Here is a 22,852-nt window from a genome sequence, read left to right as displayed (position 1 = left end):
TGAAGAGATTTGGAAAAAAAAATGCAAAAAAAGGTGAAAATTGAAAAATTGAAAATCGTTTTTGTTTTGTTTTTTAACATATATTTCTAGTTAGAGAAATTTAAGAGGTTTATCCCTCAAAACTTTAAATACACAAAAGTTTATTTTGAGTGTCTTCATAGTTTTATTTTTGAGACACACCAATTTTTATATACTGCAGAAAAAACAAAAATAAATATTAGAATGCAAATTTGCAAAAAAACAGCATGTGAATCAAAATAAACTATTTTCAGCAGTGCAATTTAAGTTCTAAGCATCCCAGAAACTATACAGAAAAGCATAAAGTCAAACATGACTTTTAAAAACACCAATGACAAAATGACGTCACTTCCGGTTTCGGCCAGGTAATGGCGGATATGCGATAGTTCGCGCTGACGTCTATTCCAAGGTAGGAAGTGTTATGAACAGCTGATCAGATCGTCAAAGCGTGTTTCTGGAATATTATGTTTTTGTTGCTGCAAGTGCTTTTTATGCAGTTTTTGCAAAGCTATATGTGGAAGGAAACGGTGACCGAGGACAAGCTGATGGCATAAGATGTAAGTACAACTCCTCCAGTTTCATATGCAAAAAAAATTATTGCGCTAGCTTACGTGGTTGCAGTTCTACAGGGATTTAAAAATAGTTACGCAAAACGGAGCGTGCCCGTTTTGATCGGTTTTAAAGGGTTTAGAAAAAATAAAGTAACATAGAGAAACAGTATGTGTGCAGAAAAATAAATAAATAAATAAAATACTCTGGAGGAGTCACACAAAGCCTGCTTGGTTGGGGGATATAAATTTGATCCATTTATCCCAAATTTGGTAAAACTTGTCTTTCTGGATTCCAAGAGAGTACATCAATTTTTCCATTCTAAAAATTTCAAGAATAGTTTCATACCAATCATCTAATGTTGGTGGGACTCGGTTCATCCACCTTCTTGTAATAGATTTTTTGCTAGCAGCTAGAAGAGCCTGCAGCAGCTTTATATCCGTCCTCCGTTCTAGAATTATAACATGACCCACGTATAAATTTACAAAGTCAAACGGAATCTGTACCTCAATGTTTTATGAATCCCACTCCAGTACAGGTACCACCTGGGACAGTCCCAAAACACGTGATAATGGTTTGCCTCCACTGAACCACACTGCCTCCAACACTCTGAATTCGTATTGCTAAATTTACCCTGGACTAGAATCTTAAAGTATCTTATGATATTTTTCCAGCAATGTTCTCTCCATTCTAATGAATTAGTGGAGGACCACTGTGAGCAACATATTTCTTCCCAATCTTTTTCCAAAATGCTAATTCCAGCTTCACTCTCCCACTTTTCCTTTATATATAGAATACTGTCTTTCTTGCATAGAGTAGTGCATTGTATAACCTTGAAATAGATGTATTTATAGTTGAACTATGGGCAAGTTTCAGGATTTTGAGAAAGTTAGTTTCATTCTACGTTAAATTTATAATTTTCCATTGTTTATTAAAGGAATCTTGCATTTGAAGGAACCAAAGGTTACTTTTTCACGTTTACTTAAGGAAAGAAGACGACTCAGTAAAAGAAAGAAACCAAAGAAACCAGACTATACTCCAAACACATTACACCACACAGTAATGTGTTTGGAGTCCAAACACGCAAAAGGTTATGTATTCTTAAAATCTAAAAACTTGGTATGGATATCGCTAGCTGTCTTAACCACCATCACTCACTCCCACAGCTTTTCCCTCTCCTCAGCAACCAAATACTACTGTATATTAGTACAGTCACGTCTTCCTCTTTTATCCTGAATTCACCTACCTCATCCTGCGGAGGCTGCTCCTTGGGAGTTCCCCATTGTCCCCAAAGTCAACGTAATAAAGGTCCACCAGTCCAGAGCCTAGGACTCCCAGCACCCTTGCCCTGTTCCATGTGCCATGGTCTCTGTATGGAGCAGCCACAATGTCCCCTACAACAATGGTTTCCACTCGCTGATCCTACAGATCAGAAAAGCAGATGAGTTCAAACACAAATCAGACACTGGGTTGCAGAAGGTGCTGCAGGGATAGAGGTGCCCCTATGGGCTGTGTGAGCTTATTGTTAACATACTTTTTATTCACACGCAGGATCTCAGATATTTTTCTATATCTACTCGATGAATAGTTGCAGGCCTGCTTCTTATCATCAGAGCCTGGCTTTTAGCGTTCTCTAAATCACATTTTAAATGCCATTACTACAAGTTACCCAGCTTTCTGAACTGTTGTAAGATCTGCAGCACATAATCAAGACTCTTAAAAAAAGTCAGTTCTACCAGGGTAAAGAAAAAAAATACTGGCAACCGTCAGTATTACCTGTCAGCCTCCTGGTAGGCACACCGACGGCATCAATTTCAAAATCCTATATCACTGCATTCCCGAGTTATCGCTGAGAAATCAGTGATGGTAACAGATTCTAACCCATCCAAGACTTTTGTAGATTCACCTATAGTATCAATTTAAAAAAGGGAAAATACTTGGATCTTTGCAGTTTCAAGTGTGTGGAAGTATATCGGAACTCTCAACTCTCATTCTGGCCCACAAGGGAACTCTTGTGGAACAAGAGAGACACAAGGAGAGCAAGATATGTCCTTACTGTAGAGTTTCCATTGTTGTAGAAGTGGTTCATCTCCTCTGTTAGTTTGTCCAGCTGAATGGATCGAACCCCCAGGATCTGAATCCAGAAGTGGTTTGGGTTCTCTGATGCAGAAACATACACCTCAAGGTGTTCGTCAGGCTGGAAGCTCAAGTCTGGGCTTGCAACTGGAAAACACAGAGAAAATATGAAATTACTACACTTAAAGACACATTACATGGCTGCTCTGGGGTGACTGAAATCTGAACTCACTTTCAAACTTGGACACTTCAGAGAAGGTCTTAGTAGTTGTACTGCCCTCCTTCTTGCTGGCTTTTTTGATTTTTGACTCTCCCACCTGGTCAAAAAATGTTTCTGGTTCTCCTGTGGTCCCGTTGGCAAAGACAAGCACATTCTCCTCTATGTGGGAGAAGGGACTGTTGTTGTTCAAGAACAATAGAGGTTCAGTCTCTGTGTCGTTTGACTTCTGACTCACGACATTATGGCCACGTTTCTGGCGCCGGGCTGATGACTGTGAGATTGTTGTCCTCACCATCATGTCCTCGGTGACTTTTTCTAGAATCATATCCTTTGAACAGGTTTCAAAAGCAGGAGTTAGATGTCCCCTCAACTAAAATTAAAGGATGTGGTACACACAGGAGATCCAAATCAAGGCACTGTGCGTTACCTGTGCCTTTTTCACCTCCTGCCTGGTCCCTGTAATCGTCACCATGCCCTTTGCCTGTACACCGTGTGCTGGCTCTTTGGAACACACCACTTTGGCTCCTGTAGTTCGGGTGATCTGTTTCAAACTCTCTCCACCACGGCCTGCAATACACAGATAATCATGTTCTCCTAACAATTATTTCATATAGGGGTGAGATAAAATGGGGACTTTTTTCTTAAACTGACATAAGGCTAAGTGAATAGTTATCACGGGGTTCGAATGTTAGCCATTAAAACCTCATACATAAAGATAACTCAGATAAAGAGAAATATGATTAATGGTAAATTCACTTTTACTTATATAGCGCCAAATCACAACAACAGTAACCTCAAGGCACTTTATATTGTAAGGTAGACCCTACAATAATACATACAGAGAAATTCACTTTTCACACAAATTTAGTATAAGACTTTCTGGTTATGTTTACAAAGCTCACAGTGCAAAGAAGCCAAGGGACCATTTTCCCCATAAACTCTACACAAACAGGTTTTTTTTGTTGTTTGTTTTTTTGCAATCCAAGAAGTTGCCCCATGCTAATCAACAGAAAGAATGCAGGTTAAAGTAACTTCTGCTTTGGCTTCATTTTCACAGCCAGAACCTACAGCTTTCTAACATTATTTATGAACTACAGGGAGTGCAGAATTATTAGGCAAATGAGTATTTTGTCCACATCATCCTCTTCATGCATGTTGTCTTACTCCAAGCTGTATAGGCTTGAAAGCCTACTACCAATTAAGCATATTAGGTGATGTGCATCGCTGTAATGAGAAGGGGTGTGGTCTAATGACATCAACACCCTATATCAGGTGTGCATAATTATTAGGCAACGTCCTTTCCTTTGGCAAAATGGGTCAAAAGAAGGACTTGACAGGCTCAGAAAAGTCAAAAATAGTGAGATATCTTGCAGAGGGATGCAGCAGTCTCAAAATTGCAAAGCTTCTGAAGCGTGATCATCGAACAATCAAGCGTTTCATTCAAAATAGTCAACAGGGTCGCAAGAAGCGTGTGGAAAAACCAATGCGCAAAATAACTGCCCATGAACTGAGAAAAGTCAAGCGTGCAGCTGCCAAGATGCCACTTGCCACCAGTTTGGTCATATTTCAGAGCTGCAACATCACTGGAGTGCCCAAAAGCACAAGGTGTGCAATACTCAGAGACATGGCCAAGGTAAGAAAGGCTGAAAGACGACCACCACTGAACAAGACACACAAGCTGAAACGTCAAGACTGGGCCAAGAAATATCTCAAGACTGTTTTTTCTAAGGTTTTATGGACTGATGAAATGAGAGTGAGTCTTGATGGGCCAGATGGATGGGCCCGTGGCTGGATTGGTAAAGGGCAGAGAGCTCCAGTCCCACTCAGACGCCAGCAAGGTGGAGGTGGAGTACTGGTTTGGGCTGGTATCATCAAAGATGAGCTTGTGGGGCCTTTTCGGGTTGAGGATGGAGTCAAGCTCAACTCCCAGTCCTACTGCCAGTTTCTGGAAGACACCTTCTTCAAGCAGTGGTACAGGAAGAAGTCTGCATCCTTCAAGAAAAACATGATTTTCATGCAGGACAATGCTCCATCACACGCGTCCAAGTACTCCACAGCGTGGCTGCAAGAAAGGGTATAAAAGAAGAAAAACTAATGACATGGCCTCCTTGTTCACCTGATCTGAACCCCATTGAGAACCTGTGGTCCATCATCAAATGTGAGATTTACAAGGAGGGATAACAGTACACCTCTCTGAACAGTGTCTGGGAGGCTGTGGTTGCTGCTGCACGCAATGTTGATGGTGAACAGATCAAAACACTGACAGAATCCATGGATGGCAGGCTTTTGAGTGTCCTTGCAAAGAAAGGTGGCTATATTGGTCGCTGATTTGTTTTGTTTTGTTTTGTTTTTGAATGTCAGAAATGTATATTTGTGAATGTGGAGATGTTATATTGGTTTCACTGGTAAAAATAAATCATTGAAATGGGTATATATTTGTTTTTTGTTAAGTTGCCTAATAATTATGCACAGTAATAGTCACCTGCACGCACAGATATCCCCCTAAAATAGCTAAAACTAAAAACAAACTAAAAACTACTTCCAAAAACATTCAGCTTTGATATTAATGAGTTTTTTGGGTTCATTGAGAACATTGTTGTTGTTCAATAATAAAATTATTCCTCAAAAATACAACTTGCCTAATAATTCTGCACTCCCTGTATAATAAAAGAGATACTCTGCCCTCCCTCCTGGCCAGCTGATCTGCTTGTCACTTACTGGAGCTTTTAGTTTTGAAAATGATGCCTGGTAATGAAAAAAAACAAAACAATTGACATGATCAAAGATTCAGTCTACCTATTATGCGTCCAAAAGAGGACTGTGGAACCTCCAAAATCTCTGAGACAAGTTCACATTCTGTGAGCAGGTTCTCCAGGACACAGCGGGCCAGCAAGACCTGCTCCTTAGAGCCCTGAAGCAGGAAACATACGGTCGTCTTACATTCATGATCTCCTGAATCTGACATGACCCTCACTTGAGCTCCAGACTTCTCAGTCACCTGAAAAGTTAGCATACAAAGAGAAAGAAAGACTAGCTCAATCTGTGAAACTAATTTAAGACCTGCTTGTAAAACGTGGAACTCCAAAATTGCAATTGAGAAGTAGCAATGGCATACTGAAAAATAGAAAAAATCTTATATAGGTATGCAGGGGTGAGGCATTAATTCAAGAGAGAATTTCCTCAGTGTAAATATATTCAGCTGCATACACACAGGGACACTTAGACGTTATCATATCTTCATGGTGCTAACAATCAGACTGAACTCTAAACTTGAGCTGGGAGGCAACTGAATACAGCTAAAATACAACTGAGTGAAAAAAATAACAATCCATCTCACTTCAATACTTTATCTAACACATTAAGTAACTAAGAAATGAATCTAAGAATACATATTTACTGAATAGTATTTTAGGAAAATAAAAATTACATTAACAAAGTAAATGTCCAATTCATGGTCACTGGGGGGCTGGAACCTATCCCAGCTGCCTTGGGATGAGAGGCAGGGTTCACCCTGAACAGGTTGCCAGTCTCTCACAGAAAAACATTCACACCTATTAGCAATTTAGAATCATCAATTAACCACCCCCACTAATAATAATAATAATAATAATAATAATAATAATAATAATAATAACAACAACAACAAATTTTATTTATAAAGCGCCTTTCAAGACACCAAAGGACACTGTACAATAGGATAAAACACATAATAGAACAATGACACAATGAAGAACAATAAAACAAAAGCACAAGATACAGTGGGTTCACAGTGAATATGCAGACTTGAACAGATGGGTTTTGAATTGAGATTTAAACTGGGGGAGAGAACCAATGTTTCTTACATCAGGGAGTAGAGAGTTCTACAGCCTGGCAGCAGAGCAGCTAAAAGCTCTGCTTCACATGGTGGTGAGGTGGAAGGAAGGCACAGAAAGCTGGATAGAAGAAGATCAAAGTGAGCAGGCAGAAAAAGTAGTGCTTAACAGGTCACAAAGGTAAGGAGGAGCGAGGTTATGAATGGCCTTGAAGGTGAGCAGAAGAAGTTTGTATATTATCTGGAATTTCACTGGGAGCCAGTGAAGTTCCTGAAGAACAGGGGTGATGTAGGAGGGGGTTCTGGTGATAATGCGAGCAGCAGAGTTCTGAACCAGTTGAAGCTTATGGAGGGATTTTTGGGGAAGACCATGCAAGAGAGAGTTGCAGTAGTCAATGCGGGAGGTAACAAGACTGTGGACAAGAGTGGAAAGAGAAGGACGTAATCTGTTAATATTGCTTAGATGGAAGTAGCCAGAACAGGTGAGATTATTGATGTGAGATTATAGGAAAGTGAAATGTCTAGGATGACACCAAGGCTCTTCACCTGAGGAGAAGGGAAAACTGTGGAGTTATTGATAGTGAGTGAGAAATGGTTCGCCTTCAGAAGGTCAGATTTGGTGCCAATAAGGAGGATTTCAGTTTTATCCTCATTGAGCTTTAGAAAATTAGAGGACGGTGATGTCATCAGAGAAGGACCGGCGCTCAGCATTGCAGAGTGAGCACAAGGAAAGCGGCGGGGCCAGACAGCATCACCGGCCGTCTGCTGCGCTGCTGTGCTGACCAGCTAGCAGGTGTGTTCACTTCGATTTTAACGAGTACCTGGCTAAGTCTGTGGTCCCCACATGCTTCAAGAGATCTACCATCATCCCTGTCCCCAAGAACAACAAGCCCTCATGCCTGAATGACTACCGGCCAGTTGCACTGACCTGAAGAAAACCATCTCCTCTTCCATCCCAGACACCACAGATCCGCTCCAGTTCGCCTACTGACCCAACAGATCCACGGAGGACGCCATCGCCCACGTCTTGCACACAACCCTTAGCCACGTGAACAAGAAACAGGGTAACTATGTGAGAATGCCATCTCCAACAACGATGGATGAAGTGAAGAATCTGCTCAATGACGGCAAGACCAAGGAGCTGGTGGTGGACTTAAGAAGGAGTCAGCACAGAGACTACAAGCCCATTATCATTAATGGAGCTCCAGTAGAGTGTGCAGTCCTTCAAGTATCTCGGTGTCCACATCTCCTCAGACCTGACATGGGCTGCCCACATTCAGGTCCAGACCAAAAAGGCTAGGCAGCGCCTGTATCACCTACGACAACTGAGGAAGTTCAGAGTCTCTCCAGTGATTCTCAGGACTTTCTATACAGGCACTGTGGAGAGCATCCTCACACAGAACATCACATGCTGGTATGAAAACAGCGGTGTCAAGGATAAAAAAAAAACTCTCCAGAAAGTAATCCATATGGCAGAACGCTGCTGCAGGACTGCTCTCCCTTCCCTACAGGAAATTTACGTCAAGAGATGCTGAACTAGAGCAACTGAGATTTTGAAGGACCTGTCCCATCCCAGCAACAAACTGTTCCCGCTTCTGAAATCAGGCAGAAGGTTCTCCACCATCTGAACAAAAACAGAGAGGCTCAAGAGGAGTTTTTATCCTCAGGCCATTCGTGTGTCGAATCAGCAATCACCCTTAAGTGACTGAGACAGGACTCATTACCACATTCTCATATCATCCTGATCTTTCTGGCCTCACTATAGCACAGGAGACTTTAACACCCTTCCCACGCAATGTACACAAGCTGTAAATTTCCAGATTGTTTTATTTTATTTCTATTTATATAATGTACATAACTCACCCACTTGCTGCACATTATGTCCTCTTTGCATATACTCATTCACTGTATACAAAGTTCTGTCTGTCTCGCTCTTTTTTTCTTTGCACAGTCGAGGAACGTATCAGGTCACATTTCACTGCGTGTTACACCTGTATAACCATGCACGTGACAAATAAAGAATATTGAATCTTGAATCTGAATCTGAGATAAACCAGGATTTTAATTCGGATAGACATTCTGTAAGGGAAGAAGGTGGGAGGGAGGAATCAGGTCTGCAGGAAAGATTTAACTGGGTGTCATCAGCAAAACAGTGAAAGTGAAGATCAAATTCTAGAGGGAGGATGTATATTATGAAGAGATGAGGGCCTAAGACTGAACCTTGGGGGTACACCAGAAGTGACCGGGAATAGACGAGAGCGGAATGATTTCAGTTGAATAAACTGGGAGCGGTCAAGGAGATATGATTGAAACCAGGCTAGGGGTGTGTCAGAGATGCCGAGAGAGGAAAGTCTGCTTAGAAGGACGGAGTGAGAGATGGTGTCGAAGGCTGAGTTCAGATCCAAAAGGGCGAGAATGTCAAGAAGACCAGTGATCTTCTCGACATTAGTGACTTTAGGTAAAGCAGTTTCTGTACTGTGACATGAACGAAAACCAGATTGAAATCTCTCATAGATGTTATTATTAACCAGTTGTGAATAAAGTTCCAACTACTTTTCCGAGTATTTTAGAGATGAAGGGTAGATTAGAAATCAGATGGAGGTTGTTAAAGTTGTTAGGATCCAAAGAACGTTTTATCAGTATAGACTGTCCTGTATTTGGCTCCATCCATCTTCCCATCAACTCTGACCAGCTTCCCTGTCCCTGCTGAAGAGAAGCACCCCCAGAGCATGATGCTGCCACCACCATATCTGACAGTGGGGATGGTGTGTTCAGAGTGATGTGCAGTGTTAGTTTTCTGCCACACATAGCGTTTTGCATTTTGGCCAAAAAGTTCCATTTTGGTCTCATCTGACCAGAGTAGCTTCTTCCACATGTTTGCTGTGTCCCCCACATGGCTTGTGGCAAACTGCAAAGGGACTTCTTATGGTTTTCTGTTAACAATGGCTTTCTTCTTGCCACTCTTCCATAAAGGCCAACTTTGTGCAGTGCACGACTAATTAGAATTAGAATTAGAATTCAACTTTATTGTCATTGCACATTCACAGGTACAGGGCAACGAAATGCAGTTTGCATCCATCCAGAAGTGCTTTAGTGATATAGATATATTACAATATATATTAGCAATAATATAGATATGTGAGTATATTACAGAAATGGGTCTATTATGGTATGTTATAATGTACACGGTATGAAGTATGTTGTGAATATTCTATAACTATAAGTATGTACAGGCTGTAGTGAGTACAAGCTATGTACAGGCTATGAACAGGATATAAATATGAAAAACTATACAGAATATGAAATAAATAACTTTACAGAAATCTGAGATATACAGCTATACAGAAATGGGAACTATGCAAGTTGTAAACAGTTGTAGGGTTAAAAATTATCGAATGTACAGAATGATTATTTACACAGAGCTATACAGTAGTTCAGTTAAGATAAGTGAGATATAATTCCTACAGAGGCTATATAAAGTGCTAGTGGTTGTGAGTGGTGGTTCAGTCCATGTTATTATTGTGTGTTTGAGGGTACGGTTGTCCATTGTGGGTGTGTGTGTGTTCAGTCCATGTGTTAACGTGGGTCAGATGTCAGGAGGCAGAGTTCAGGAGTCTGACAGCTGTGGGGAAGAAGCTGTTCCGGTACCTGGTGGTCTTAGTCCGGAGGCTCCTGTAGCGCCTCCCAGAGGGCAGGAGGGTGAAGAGTCCATGTGATGGGTGACTGGGGTCTTTGATGATTTTCCCAGCCCTTTTCAGACACCGCTTCCTGTAGATGTCTTTCATGGCAGGAAGTGGTGCTCCGGCGATGCGCTGGGCAGTTTTCACGACCCTCTGCAACGCCTTCTGGTCCGAGGCAGAGCAGTTCCAATACCAGACTGTTATACAGTTGGTCAGGATGCTCTCGATGGTGCAACGATAGAAGTTCACCAGGATGTCTGAGGACAGGTGGTTCTTCCTCAGAGTCCTCAAGAAGAAGAGGCCCTGGTGAGCCTTCTTGACCAGCTTGGAGCAGTTGGTTGTCCAGGTGAGATCCTTGGAGATGTGGACTCCCAGGAACTTGAAGCTGCTCACACGCTCCACAGCCGTCCCCTTAATGTGGATGGGTGGATGTGGGTCAGCATTCCTCCTGTAGTCCACGATGAGCTCCTTGGTCTTCTCGGTGTTAAGCAGCAGGTTGTTTCTGTCGCACCACTCAGCCAGACGATCCACCTCCTCCCTGTAGGCGGCCTCATCATTGTCACTGATGAGGCCAATCACCGTGGTGTCATCTGCAAACTTAATGATGGTGTTGGAACCATCAGCAGGTCTGCAGTCGTGGGTGAAGAGGGAGTAGAGGAAAGGGCTCATCACACAGCCTTGTGGTACACAGTGTTCATCGTGACTGTAGATGAACAGTGGTTATCCAGCCGGACATGTTGGGGGCGGTTGGTCAGGAAGTTCAGTAACCATTTGCAGATGAGGGAACTGATGCCCAGGTCTGTCAGTTTCCTGATGAGTTGTGAGGGGTGGATTGTATTGAATGCTGAACTGAAGTCTATAAACAGCATTCTGGCGTAGGTGTTGTTGATGTCCAGGTGTGAGAGGACAGAGTGCAGTGCGATGGAGACTGCATCCTCTGTGCTCCTGTTCTGGCGGTATGCGAATTGGTGGGGGTCCAGGGTGGGGGGGAGACAGGATTTGAAGTGTGCTAGGACCAGCTGCTCTAAGCACTTAGTGATGATGGGGGTGAGTGCTACTGGGCGGTAGTCATTGAGGCAAGATGGGTTGGAGTTTTTGGGTATCGGGACGATGGAGGTGGATTTGAAGCAGGCCGGTACCACAGCGTGGGCCAAGGACAGGTTGAATATGTCTGTGAGCACTCCTGCAAGCTCCCCAGAACACGCTCTGAGAACACGCCCGGGGATGCCATCAGGGCCTGCAGCCTTGTGGACATTGATCCTGCTCAGCACCGCTCCTACATCAGTAGGGGAGAGAGTCAGAGGTTGGTGGTCTGGCGTCACGTCTGCTTTGGTTGTGGTTGTAGGGTTCCCTCGCTCAAAACGAGCATAAAAGTTGTTGAGCTCATTGAGGAAGGAGACATCAGAGGATGCGGGGGAGGGTTTGGTGGTCCTGTACTCTGTAATGGTCTGGAGTCCTTGCCACATGCGTCGGGGGTTGGAGTTGGAGAAGTGTTCTTCTACCTTCTTTTTGTAATGGTGTTTGGCTTTTTTGATGCCCTTCTTTAGATTAGCCCTGGCTGTACTGTAGGCGTGTGCATCTCCTGACCTAAAGGCGGTGTTGCGGGCCTTCAGGAGAAGACGAACATCCCGGTTCATCCAAGGCTTCTGGTTGGGGTACATGGTGATCTGTTTCTGGGTGGTGACACTGTCTGTGGTTTCGGAGATGTAATCCAGTACAGATGAGGCGTACTGGTCCAGGTCTGTGTGGGTGAACATATTCCAGTCTGTGTTTTTAAATCTGTCCTGGAGCACTGCGTCTGTCCCCTCTGGCCACACTTTAATTGTCCTCACAGCAGGTTTCACACGTTGGATGAGTGGTGAATACCGAGGTGTGAGGAACAGGGAGAGATGGTCCGATTGTCCAATGTGGGGGAGGGGTGTTGCTTTGTAGGCTCCAGCCAGGTTGGAATACACATGGTCTAAAGTCTTGTCTCCTCTGGTGTGGCAGGAGACATGTTGGTGGAATCTGGAGAGGACTGTCTTTAAGTTGGTGTGGTTGAAGTCGCCAGCAACAATAAAAGCAGCCTCGGGGTGTTTATTCTGGTGTTTGTTAATGGCTGCAGAAAATTCTTTCATGGCCAACCTAGCATTAGCGTCGGGGGGTATACAGTGGGGCAAAAAAGTATTTAGTCAGCCACCGACTGTGCAAGTTCCCCCACCTAAAATGATGACAGAGGTCAGTAATTTGCACCAGAGGTACACTTCAACTGTGAGAGACAGAATGTGAAAAAAAAATCCATGAATCCACATGGTAGGATTTGTAAAGAATGTATTCGTAAATCAGGGTGGAAAATAAGTATTTGGTCACCTCAAACAAGGAAAATCTCTGGCTCTCACAGACCTGTAACGTCTTCTGTAAGAAGCTTTTCTGTCCCCCACTCGTTACCTGTATGAATGGCACCTGTTTGAACTCATCATCTTGCACAATCGGTGGCTGACTAAATACTTTTTTGCCCCACTGTATACACGGCAGTGAGTATGATAGAAGTGAGTTCTCTGGGGAGGTAATAAGTAGGGGTGCAACGATACACAAAATTCACGGTTCGGTTCGGTTCGATACTTTGGTGTCACGGTTCGATATTTTTTCGATACAAAAAAAATGTTCATGCCTTTTTAATTTGTCATTTATTAAAATTATAAATATATATTTTAACTCAAAAGTACAGTTTTTAAATTTAACCCTAACCCTTGTGCGCGTTTTTTATTTTGACAGCGAATGCGCACCTGCGGACCACTTATGTGCACCCCTGGTTATTTAGCTCGTCATATTGCAGCCACAGAAATTCTTTTGTCCATGAAACCATAAAGCTGCACTTTCTTTTTGCCTTATAGTCTGATTTGTCATAACTTCTCCGTTTTGTGGTAAGCTTTTCTTTGGCTGTCACTTCTTCACCCCGACCTGTCTTATTTGGCTCAGCAGAACTAAAATATATATACTGGTACTTTTACACACGGACTCACATAAGCTCAGCGATTCTCTGCGCGATCAACCTCTCACATGTTTAAGCTTGCTGCGGGAGATTTCACTTGTCATGTTTGCATAGTAAGCTAACGATTAAGAAGACGATGTCAGAGGAATTGGTGCACAAATTATCATCACTCACAGATCAGTGCTGTCATTGCAAAGTGAAAGCAAAAAAACAAGCGCAAATTCAAACGCGATTTCAATATGTCACATATTGACAGTGGCTCACCGATGCCAATGACATAATTACCCAGCTACATTTCTGAAAGAATGCAAAAGCATTGACATATATTTTTCCTACAATAGCCCGACGGGCAGGGCAGAGAGATTTTTGTAGCCCGACTGGAAAGATCGCTAGCTCCGGGACGTCGGGCTAGCGATTTTGCAAGCCCTGTATCTGATTGAGGAATCACTCATCTTTGGAAAAGAGAGTTTATTACAGAGAAATGTCTCTTTCCAAAATAAAAGCTATACTATCCGCTTCTTCTGGGCTATATTCTCAGCAGCATAAGGAGAATCACGTGCTAACAGCTGTCTAAATGACTCGGCTAAAGTTAGTAGCATGCTTGTTGTTTTTGTCTTTGCACTAGGATGATGTCGGCGTAAATGTGCAGTCATATTCGTTGTGTTCCCACTAGTGCTTTCAGGTTAATCTCGTTGAAATGACCTTAACGCCACAACACGGCAAATCTCCGTTAACGAGCTACCGCCGATCGCCCCGTGCATGGGGCTAGACGGCCAACACGTTAACGAGCTAACTGCGCTAACACACTAGTTCACACCAATGTAATTAAGCATTGCATGGCACATCCAACATACTGTTTTACTTTAGTCCATGACTCGCTTACCTTCAGGGTCATACGTCACATGAAAACCAAAATAATTCCAAACGCCAGATCTGAATGAGGGTGGGGGAGGTCCATCTTGCAAGGAGAGCTTAACTTCTGTCTCGCTAGCTTGCCCTGCGCTCTTCCTCCTGACTATGCTGTCTGTGTTGAGCGCTCAGTGGATCTGCGCTCGACAGTGCAGCCTAGGCGGAGTAGTCGAACGCAGATTCACTGAGCGCTCAACACAGACAGCATCGTCAGAAGGAAAGTTGATAAAATAAATTACAAATGTTGTATTGTTCGATACATATGCGTACCGAACCGAAAGCACTGTATCGAACGGTTCAATATCGATACGAATATCGTTGCACCCCTAGTAATAAGGTCTGCATTTGACCATTAAAAACTCCGCATTAGGTGAGCAGTGACTCTCAGTAGTAGTGGAGTTCATGCACCAAGCATTGTTAATATAAATGCACAAACCTCCACCTCTGGTCTTGCCGGAGTCATCTGCTAGCCTGTCGGCTCGGTGTGTGTAGTGTTCTGCTAACTCGATAGCATTGTCCGGGCAGCTGTTGTTCAACCATGTTTCGGTGAAAAACATGACATTTGAGTCCATAATCCGTCTGTTGTTAGTGATGGAGAGCCGTATCTCATCCATTTTGTTTGCCAGAGAACGGACATTGGCGAGGAAAATACTGGGTAAAGGCAGCCGGTGTGGTGTTAGCTTTAGCTTATCCCGTAGCCCTCCGCACCTACCTCGCCTTTGTTTACGATCTCGGCGCCGTCTGCGTGCACTTCCGCCCGGCCGGGAAGAATGGGCAGCCTCCGGTGTTCTGGAGATCTCTGGGATGAGTCGGAGATCGGCGACAAAACTGTTGGAGTTATGAGTCCAGATGTCCAGAAGCTCTTGTCTGCTGTAGGTCAGCAACGCACAGCAATTCTGGACGAATAATCCGGTTAAAAGTAGATAAAAAACCGCTAAATAGCAGATTCTGGAGAGACACTGAGCCTCGCGTTGTTCACGCGTCGCCATCTTGGATGTCCTATGGACAGATTCCCCCACCTGAGCTGTAGATCTCTGCAGCTCGTCCAGAGTCACCATGGGCCTCTTGGCTGCATTTCTGATCAGTGCTCTCCTTGTTCGGCCTGTGAGTTTAGGTGGACGGCCTTGTCTTGGTAGGTTTACAGTTGTGCCATACTCCTTCCATTTCTGAATGATCGCTTAAACAGTGCTCCGTGGGATGTTCAAGGCTTGGGAAATCTTTTTGTAGCATAAGTCTGCTTTAAATTTCTCAATAACTTTATCCCTGACCTGTCTGGTGTGTTCTTTGGACTTCATGGTGTTGTTGCTCCCAGTATTCTCTTAGACAACCTCTGAGGCCAACCTCAGGGCAGTTGTGGAGCTGTTTTGCAAAGAAGAATGGGCAAGGATTTCAGTCTGTAGATGTGCAAAGCTGGTAGAGACAGACCCTAAAAGACTGGCAGCTGTAATTGCAGCAAAAGGTGGTTCTACAAAGTATTGACTCAGGGGGCTGAATAATTACGCACACCCCACTTTGCAGTTATTTATTTGTAAAAAATGTTTGGAATCATGTATGATTTTCGTTCCACTTCTCACGTGTGCACCACTTTGTGTTGGTCTTTCACGTGGAATTCCAATAAAATTGATTAATGTTTGTGGCTGTAATGTGACAAAATGTGGGAAAGTTCAAGGGGGCCGAATACTTTTGCAAGCCACTGTATCTATGCTCTAGCTGCGCAAGCTTTGGCCTTCAATGCTCGGAGTTCATAGGTAAAACCAGGGAGCAGAGCGAGTGAAGGAAACAGAGTGAGTTTTTACAGGAGCCAGAGAATCAAGGACATTGAGTAAACAATTTTTATAATATAATAACAAATCATCAGGAGCAGAATAGAAGTCCGGAATCTGAATATTGTCCAGTCTGGTAGTGAGAATGTCCATACAATGTTCTTGATGTTGTGGAATGAGATGAGACGGTTTGGTTTGGTAGAAGAGCAGCTGAGACTGAGGTTAAATGAAAGGAGGAAATGGTCAGTTATGGGAATTTTAGCAGCAGAAAGATTCGAGGGAGTAAGACCAGAACAGCAAATCAAGTCCAAGGTGTGCCCTTTGGAGTGAGTGGGAAAAGTCAATAAATTGTTTAAATTCAAAGCCCTCGAGACAGGGGGAAAAGTCTCTGGTGACCAGAAGGTCATTATTATATATTCATATTATTATATATGAATGTTGAAATATCCCACCAAGATAACATTTGGGGAGAGAGATGAAGGATGGGTTAGCAGATTAGCAAAGTCACTGAGGAAGTCAGGGTTAGGTTTTTTTTTTTTTTTGGGGGGGGGGGGGGGGGGGGTGTACAGTAGCTATCATGGTGGGAATGGGTCCAGTCAGCTCACATGCAAGGCACTCTAGGGAGCTAAAGGTATGAACATTAACTGGCAGGACCTTCAAGTGCTGACGAAAAATGATCGCGAGACCACCCCCACGACCTGAGCAGCGAGGTTTAGAAAAGCAAACAAACCCCAGAGGAGTAGATTCATTTAGCGGAGAAAAGTCATCAGGTTGTTGCCAGGTTTCAGTTAAACAGAAAAAGTCAGACTTATTGCAGAGTACCAAGAGAGAACCCACACAAACACAAAGTCCCCAGCCAGTTGGTGGATTTGAACTCAGGACCTTCGTGCTGTAAGATAACAGTGCTAACCACCATGTTGCCACAAAATAAATGCATTCCGGTTATTTCCACTCATTTACAATAAACGTTCAACCACACGGAACAAGCAACAAAGAAGCAGACAGTGAAAAGGTCTGAACAACTCACCATGTCTAAAAATGTGGCTTGGCATCGGTACATGTTCCTGTACACCTCTATAGGAAGCGTCATCTTGGACACCTCAGTGTTGGGACCCTGATCTGTTAATATCAATCATATACAGATAAGCTCATAATAAAATAAAATCTATTAATTATCATGCACAAATTAGGTTTGGAATGATACCTGTTCAATGAGAGATACTTACTGCTCTTGGTGCCGTTTATGTGGCGATAGATGATGTAGCCCAGAGTGGCCCCGACGGAAAGCCCTGCAGCCAGAGCCACTATTTTCCCAGAGCTCAAGCTGGTCTTATGACCTTCCTTCACTGCATCCATGACACCTTGTGCACCCTGCAGGATGCTTTACCTAAACACACACACGACACAAGTCTCCATCCATTGGTACTATCAGCCTTATTAATGATCTACTCCTCCTTCTTCCATCCATGTTGCCAGCTACAGTTTATAGAATGTTTTTATTTGGACATCTTATTGCTTCGTCCTGAGAATGACCCCTTATTGCAACACAGAAACTGTGGCTCTCAAGAATAGTCATCAGCACACATTGTGCCACATCTACTTTGAGCTAGGTAAACATTCATAAATAATATGATTAAGAGCAAAGAGAATTTAAATATCAGTTATTTTTATAAAGATATCTTTGTTTCAATTAACAATAAATAAAACATCAAAAAGAACATTTAAACAGAAAAAATATATACTGTATCAGATGTTGCTCAAATTCAAACTCAAAAGCCCAGGACCTTTGAATTAGTTAAACAAAAGATTCAGGTCAGGCCACTACAAATATTCTTTGGTTTTTTTAAGAGGTGGACTTTCTGGTGTTTTGGATCATTGTGCAGCTCCAGAACCCAAGTGCACTTCAGCTTGAGGTCATGAACAGATGGCCAAACATTTCCCTTCAGAAAAACAACTTCATTTTGTGTTTACTTGCGTTATCTTTGTCTAATATTTACATTTGTTTGATGATCTGAAACAGTCAAGCGTGACGAGGAGGAAGGAAGGAAGGAAATCAGGAATGGGTCAAACACCTTTTTTTTTCTTTTTACACCACTATGTATATACATACACAATGCAGTACTGAGGGTTTCTATTAAATTCAGATTTAGACAAAACTGTACTTTCAAATATGGACCATCTCATTCAAAAGATAAAAATGATTACATTGGTGTGGCTCCCAAAAATCAACTGTCTCAATGATGTTGCCTGTTGGAATAACCTCACAGGTACTTGGCCAATTTGACCAAAAAATGTAAGACTTTCTGTAAGATAAAAATAAACCGAGGATCAGTAGAAAGAAAACATGGACATTGAGACAGAGGAAGAAATATAAATATATAAACATAAAATGTGATTTTTCATATCTGAGACGATCTATACATCTTTATGTGATGTGTGTATCGGAAACATTGGCTTGAAAAAGGAATATGTACAATGAGCAATGTTTATTTGGATGGAGTGGTTTGTCATATGAAATTATTCAGAAAAGCGTTTTGAAAAGAGACTTTCTGGCAATACTTACAAATGAGAGAAAATATTTTTAAAGTCCAATTTATCATGAACAAGAACCAAGTGAGTGACTTTTTGGATCTTTATGAAGTTGCACATAAGGCAGCTGTGCTTTATAAACTGTTAAACAAATAGAAAAAGGACACCTTCAATACTCTGAGGATTTGGCAAAAGGACCTTGGATGTGCAATGAGCAAGAAGAACTGGTCTGGAGTACTCTCCAATACTAATAAATACCTTTTAAAAAGGCCCATGGAAAATTCATGCCATTTCTAAAGTAATACGTGGGTTTTATTTTACCCACTTATAGTTTGGATGTAATGTGCAACAATTTCTGTTGGAAATGTAAATCAGAAAAGGAACATTTATTCATGTTATTTGGGAATTTAAACAAGTGTATCCCTTTTGGGAAAAAAAAATCTAGATCGTGTAGTGGACTGGTTAAGTTTGATAATACCCAAATCACCAAGGTTATGTTTTTTCTGAGACCAGTCGGTCTTACCCACTGCATCCAAATACTGCTTTGTGGTGGCAAAAGCAGGTGCTTTTACAGCCACAAGAATAACCCGAAGAGTATGGAAAGACACATCCTCCCCAAATTTCAAAAACTGGACAGAAGCTATGTAAGAAATTGGATCATACAGAAAATGTTGGCAAGAATTGACTATGATACTAAAAACTTTAGGAGATCTTTGAGAGGGCAGTTTGTAGAAATGGTTGTAGGTTAGAATCTCAAGCCCAGCCTTTCTTTGTCTTTCTGTTTTTATCCCAGTTTTCTTCCACTCTCTTTTTACATAGGCATGTAGTTATGATCAGCACATTCACGGAAAATCAAATAATGACCCCGTCTGATCTCGTTAAACAAAAATTTTAAGAACGACTTTCATGACTCACACTATTGAGTGTAGGCTTCAACCCAGCTGCCTTCTAATGAGAATCGTACTTAAAAACCCATTGAATGCGGCATGTCTTCCTAAATATAACACAACGTGATAATTGCACCCTGCATGCATTTGCTCAGGAGTGTATATATTTTGGGCATTTGATAGTTCTGTTTAGCAGCAGCTTACCACTTTAGGACAATAATATAGAACAAATATTACATTTAGATTCGAATACTGCATGCAGTCTCCTCGGACCTGCTCATACAAGATAAGCTAGCTGCTGCTTTCAGCACTGACACAAGGTAACTAAACGCCACTAGCATGCTCAGATACATGATATCACAGCCTTTATATGTTTTCGACGCTAATACGATTTAGAATCAACGGCATTTTGGAAAGAGTTTCCACTCCCTTCCCACTCGACCTTACCTGTCGATTTGTTAACCTCCTAGGAGGAAGTTCTCAATAAACCGGAAACAATATTTAGTATTTAATTTTCGAATATTGAATTTTCTAATGTGCAGCAGCAAATTAGCTATTAACACTAAAAAAAACACTTTATAAATAATTCACTATGAAAAATCTATTAACCACAAACGTGATTATTTAAATGAAACATTTTATTTTAAGCCGTCAACCGGAAGCCCACTTCTCGCTGTGCAAGCTGCGTGCAAGCTCTCTCAGCCCAGTGACTGTGAAGAAGAGGCGTTCCCCTCAGAATCAGACCTCAGCACCACCCGGTGGCAACAGACAGACATCACAGACAACCTATGTGTCAACTCTTGTGCTGAATACATTCATTTGTTTTAATATTTGAGCAAATTTGTCGCAATTCCAATATTCAAACAAAATTTAAAAAGTACAACTGCTGACCATAATTTGTACTGTCAGTGAAACCAGGTGTTTTACTGAAAAAGGTACAGGCAAAACTTTAGTTTTCTAGAACCTTACCTGAAGGTTACAATTTGGAGAGCGATCTAGGATTATTTCCTGAAGGTAAGTTATGTAGAACCTTAAGAGAACTTGTTTAAACTGTTGATGTTATGGGAGAACCTCAGAGGACCTCCAGGGAATATTGCCTTCTATTAGTGCCTCAGAGAACATATTGCAACCACTACAGCTGTCTGGAAACGTCAGTCATATTTAAGGGCATTGCCTATAGTGATAGCTACAAAAAACAAAAAAAGATGTGATTTTTTTTTTCAGATAAAATGTAAAACTGTACGAACACACAATATCATTCTTCTCTTAGGATGGAAAAGAGAGCTTTAAACAGACTGATGTTTTTCAGGTAAGTAGGCATAATAGAATAGAATAGAATAGAATAGAATACTTTTATTTGTCAATTTCTTCAAATGTACTTGCCATACAAAGGAATTGAAATTACGTTTCACACTGTCCCATGCGTAGACATTGACAACAATAAGGTGCAGATGCACAACAAAAACAGCCCTAACAATAAAGTAATAAATAGTAATATAATAATATAAATAGTGCTAAAAGAAATACTAAAAATATATATATAGCAGCAGGTGTGTGCAATTGCAATGCAAGTCAGGAATGTTTTCAGTTCTTGGTTCAGAGAGTGTTTCCTTGCTGGAGAGTGTGCGTGGGTGAGTGGGGGGGGGGGGGGGGGGGTAGAGTCCAATTCTGTCTTCCTATACTTCTGCCAATCTGGTGATTCTGCTGGCTGGGAGCCGGGAGGGAAAAGAGTTCAGCAGTCTCACAGCCTGGTGGATGAAGCTGTTGGTGAGCCTGGTAGTGCGGGAGCGGAGACTTCTGTATCTCTTTCCAGAGGGCAGGAGGCTGAACAGACAGTGCGCGGGGTGGGTTGCATCGTTGACAATTGTGATGGCTTTGCGGGTGAGGCGAGTGGTGTAAATGTCTTGCAGGGAGGGGAGTGGTACACCAACTATCCTCTCAGCTGTTCTCACAATGCGTTGTAGAGCTTTTCTGTTATAGTCAGTGCAGCTACCGCCCCACACAGTGATGCAGCTGGAGAGGATACTTTCAATAGTTCCTCTGTAGAATGTAGTCAGGATGGGTGGTGGAGCACTTGCCCGCTTGAGTTTGTGCAGGAAGTAGAGGCGCTGTTGTGCTTTCTTGGCCAGTGATGCTGTGTTGGTGGTCCAAGAGAGGTCCTCACTGATGTGCACCCCCAGGAACTTGGTGCTGCTCACCCTCTCCACTGCAGCGCCGTCGATGGTCAATGGGGGGTGACAGGTGTGGCCTCTCTGGAAGTTGACAATAATCTCCTTGGTCTTACTGACATTTAGCAGGAGGTTGTTGTCTCTACACCACGTGGTCAGGAGCTCAACCTCTTTCCTGTAGTGATGTAGTGTTGGTGATGAGCCCCACCAGCGTTGTGTCGTCCGCAAACTTCACAAGGTGGTTGGAGCTGTAGGTTGGTGTGCAGTCATGTGTCAACAGGGTGAAGAGCAGAGGACTGAGCACACAGCCTTGTGGAGCCCCCATGCTCAGGGTGATGCTGTTTGAGACCTTGTTGCCCACACGCACCGCTTGAGGCCTCTGGCTGAGGAAATCCAGCAGCCAGTTGCAGAGGGAGGTGCTGAGGCCCAGTCTGTCCAGTTTACAGATGAGTTGTTGTGGTATTATGGTGTTGAATGCTGAGCTAAAGTCTATGAACAGCATTCTCACATATGAGTCTTTCTTGTCCAGATGAGTTAGGGCCGGGTGGAGGGCAGAGCAGATTGCATCCTCTGTGGATCGTTTCGCTCTGTATGCAAACTGGTGTGGGTCCAGGGTGGGAGGTAGGGTGGATTTGATGTGTGACATGACTAGTCGTTCAAAGCACTTCATAATAATGGGTGTCAGTGCCACGGGGCGGTAGTCATTGAAACAGGCTGGGGGGGGGAGAGAGATGATACAGGAATATAAACATCCTTATAAATTGTCAAAGGAGCTTGCAAAGAAAAGCGTCTGGACTTCTTTAAGTTACTTGAAGACGTTTCACCTCTCATCCGAGAAGCTTCTTCAGTTCTAAGGTCAAATGGTGGAGAGTCCCAGATATAAACCTAGTGGGAGTGACCCCCCACAGAGGGACAAAAGGACCCCCTGATGATCCTCTAATCGCCTGAGCCAAGGTGTGTAACTGGGTGTGGGTCCCAATCAGCCAGAGTTTCGGGTGTGTTCATTGTGAAACCTGGCCCCACCTTATCATGCGAATTCCTGAGGTCAGATGGCCCAGGATGTGAGTGGGCGTTAAGGCGTCTGGGAAGGGATCTCAAAACTGGATTATAGATGGCAGAGAGTTGGTGTCGTAAACCCCCGCCTCTGTTCAAAGATGGTCGCTCACAGTGGACATACAGTGGGGCAAAAAAGTATTTAGTCAGCCACCGATTGTGCAAGTTCCCCCACTTAAAATGATGACAGAGGTCAGTAATTTGCACCAGAGGTACAC

General features: G+C 42.8%; 1 protein-coding gene across 9 annotated transcripts in view; it reads right to left on the bottom strand.

Moving 5' to 3' along the window:
• Positions 1 to 19,994, bottom strand: part of LOC146662930 (tudor and KH domain-containing protein-like) — a 33,777-nt gene extending 13,783 nt beyond the window's left edge. For 7 of the 9 annotated variants that reach the window (XM_085415510.1, XM_085415511.1, XM_085415512.1 and 4 more), the window contains exons 1-8: positions 19,861 to 19,993; positions 17,224 to 17,384; positions 17,025 to 17,116; positions 5,660 to 5,861; positions 3,291 to 3,430; positions 2,876 to 3,191; positions 2,624 to 2,790; positions 1,814 to 1,989 (exon numbers count right to left, since the gene is read on the bottom strand). In XM_085415510.1, coding sequence (XP_085271636.1) covers positions 1,814 to 1,989; positions 2,624 to 2,790; positions 2,876 to 3,191; positions 3,291 to 3,430; positions 5,660 to 5,861; positions 17,025 to 17,116; positions 17,224 to 17,353 — 1,223 coding nt within the window. In that variant the 5' untranslated portion in view covers positions 17,354 to 17,384; positions 19,861 to 19,993. Of the gene's footprint in view, positions 1 to 1,813; positions 1,990 to 2,623; positions 2,791 to 2,875; positions 3,192 to 3,290; positions 3,431 to 5,659; positions 5,862 to 17,024; positions 17,117 to 17,223; positions 17,385 to 19,860 lie in introns of all 9 variants that reach the window. The other 2 variants (XM_085415518.1, XM_085415517.1) reach the window with 2 other exon arrangements.
• Positions 19,995 to 22,852: the final 2,858 nt, after the last annotated feature.

Source organism: Rhamphochromis longiceps, linkage group LG8, assembly GCF_057381845.1.
Source record: "Rhamphochromis longiceps isolate RC_006_pf linkage group LG8, R_longiceps_female_GT1.1, whole genome shotgun sequence".
Taxonomy (NCBI): domain Eukaryota; kingdom Metazoa; phylum Chordata; class Actinopteri; order Cichliformes; family Cichlidae; genus Rhamphochromis; species Rhamphochromis longiceps.
Note: the sequence above shows the minus strand (reverse complement) of the source record. Positions and strands in the feature narration are given on the sequence as shown.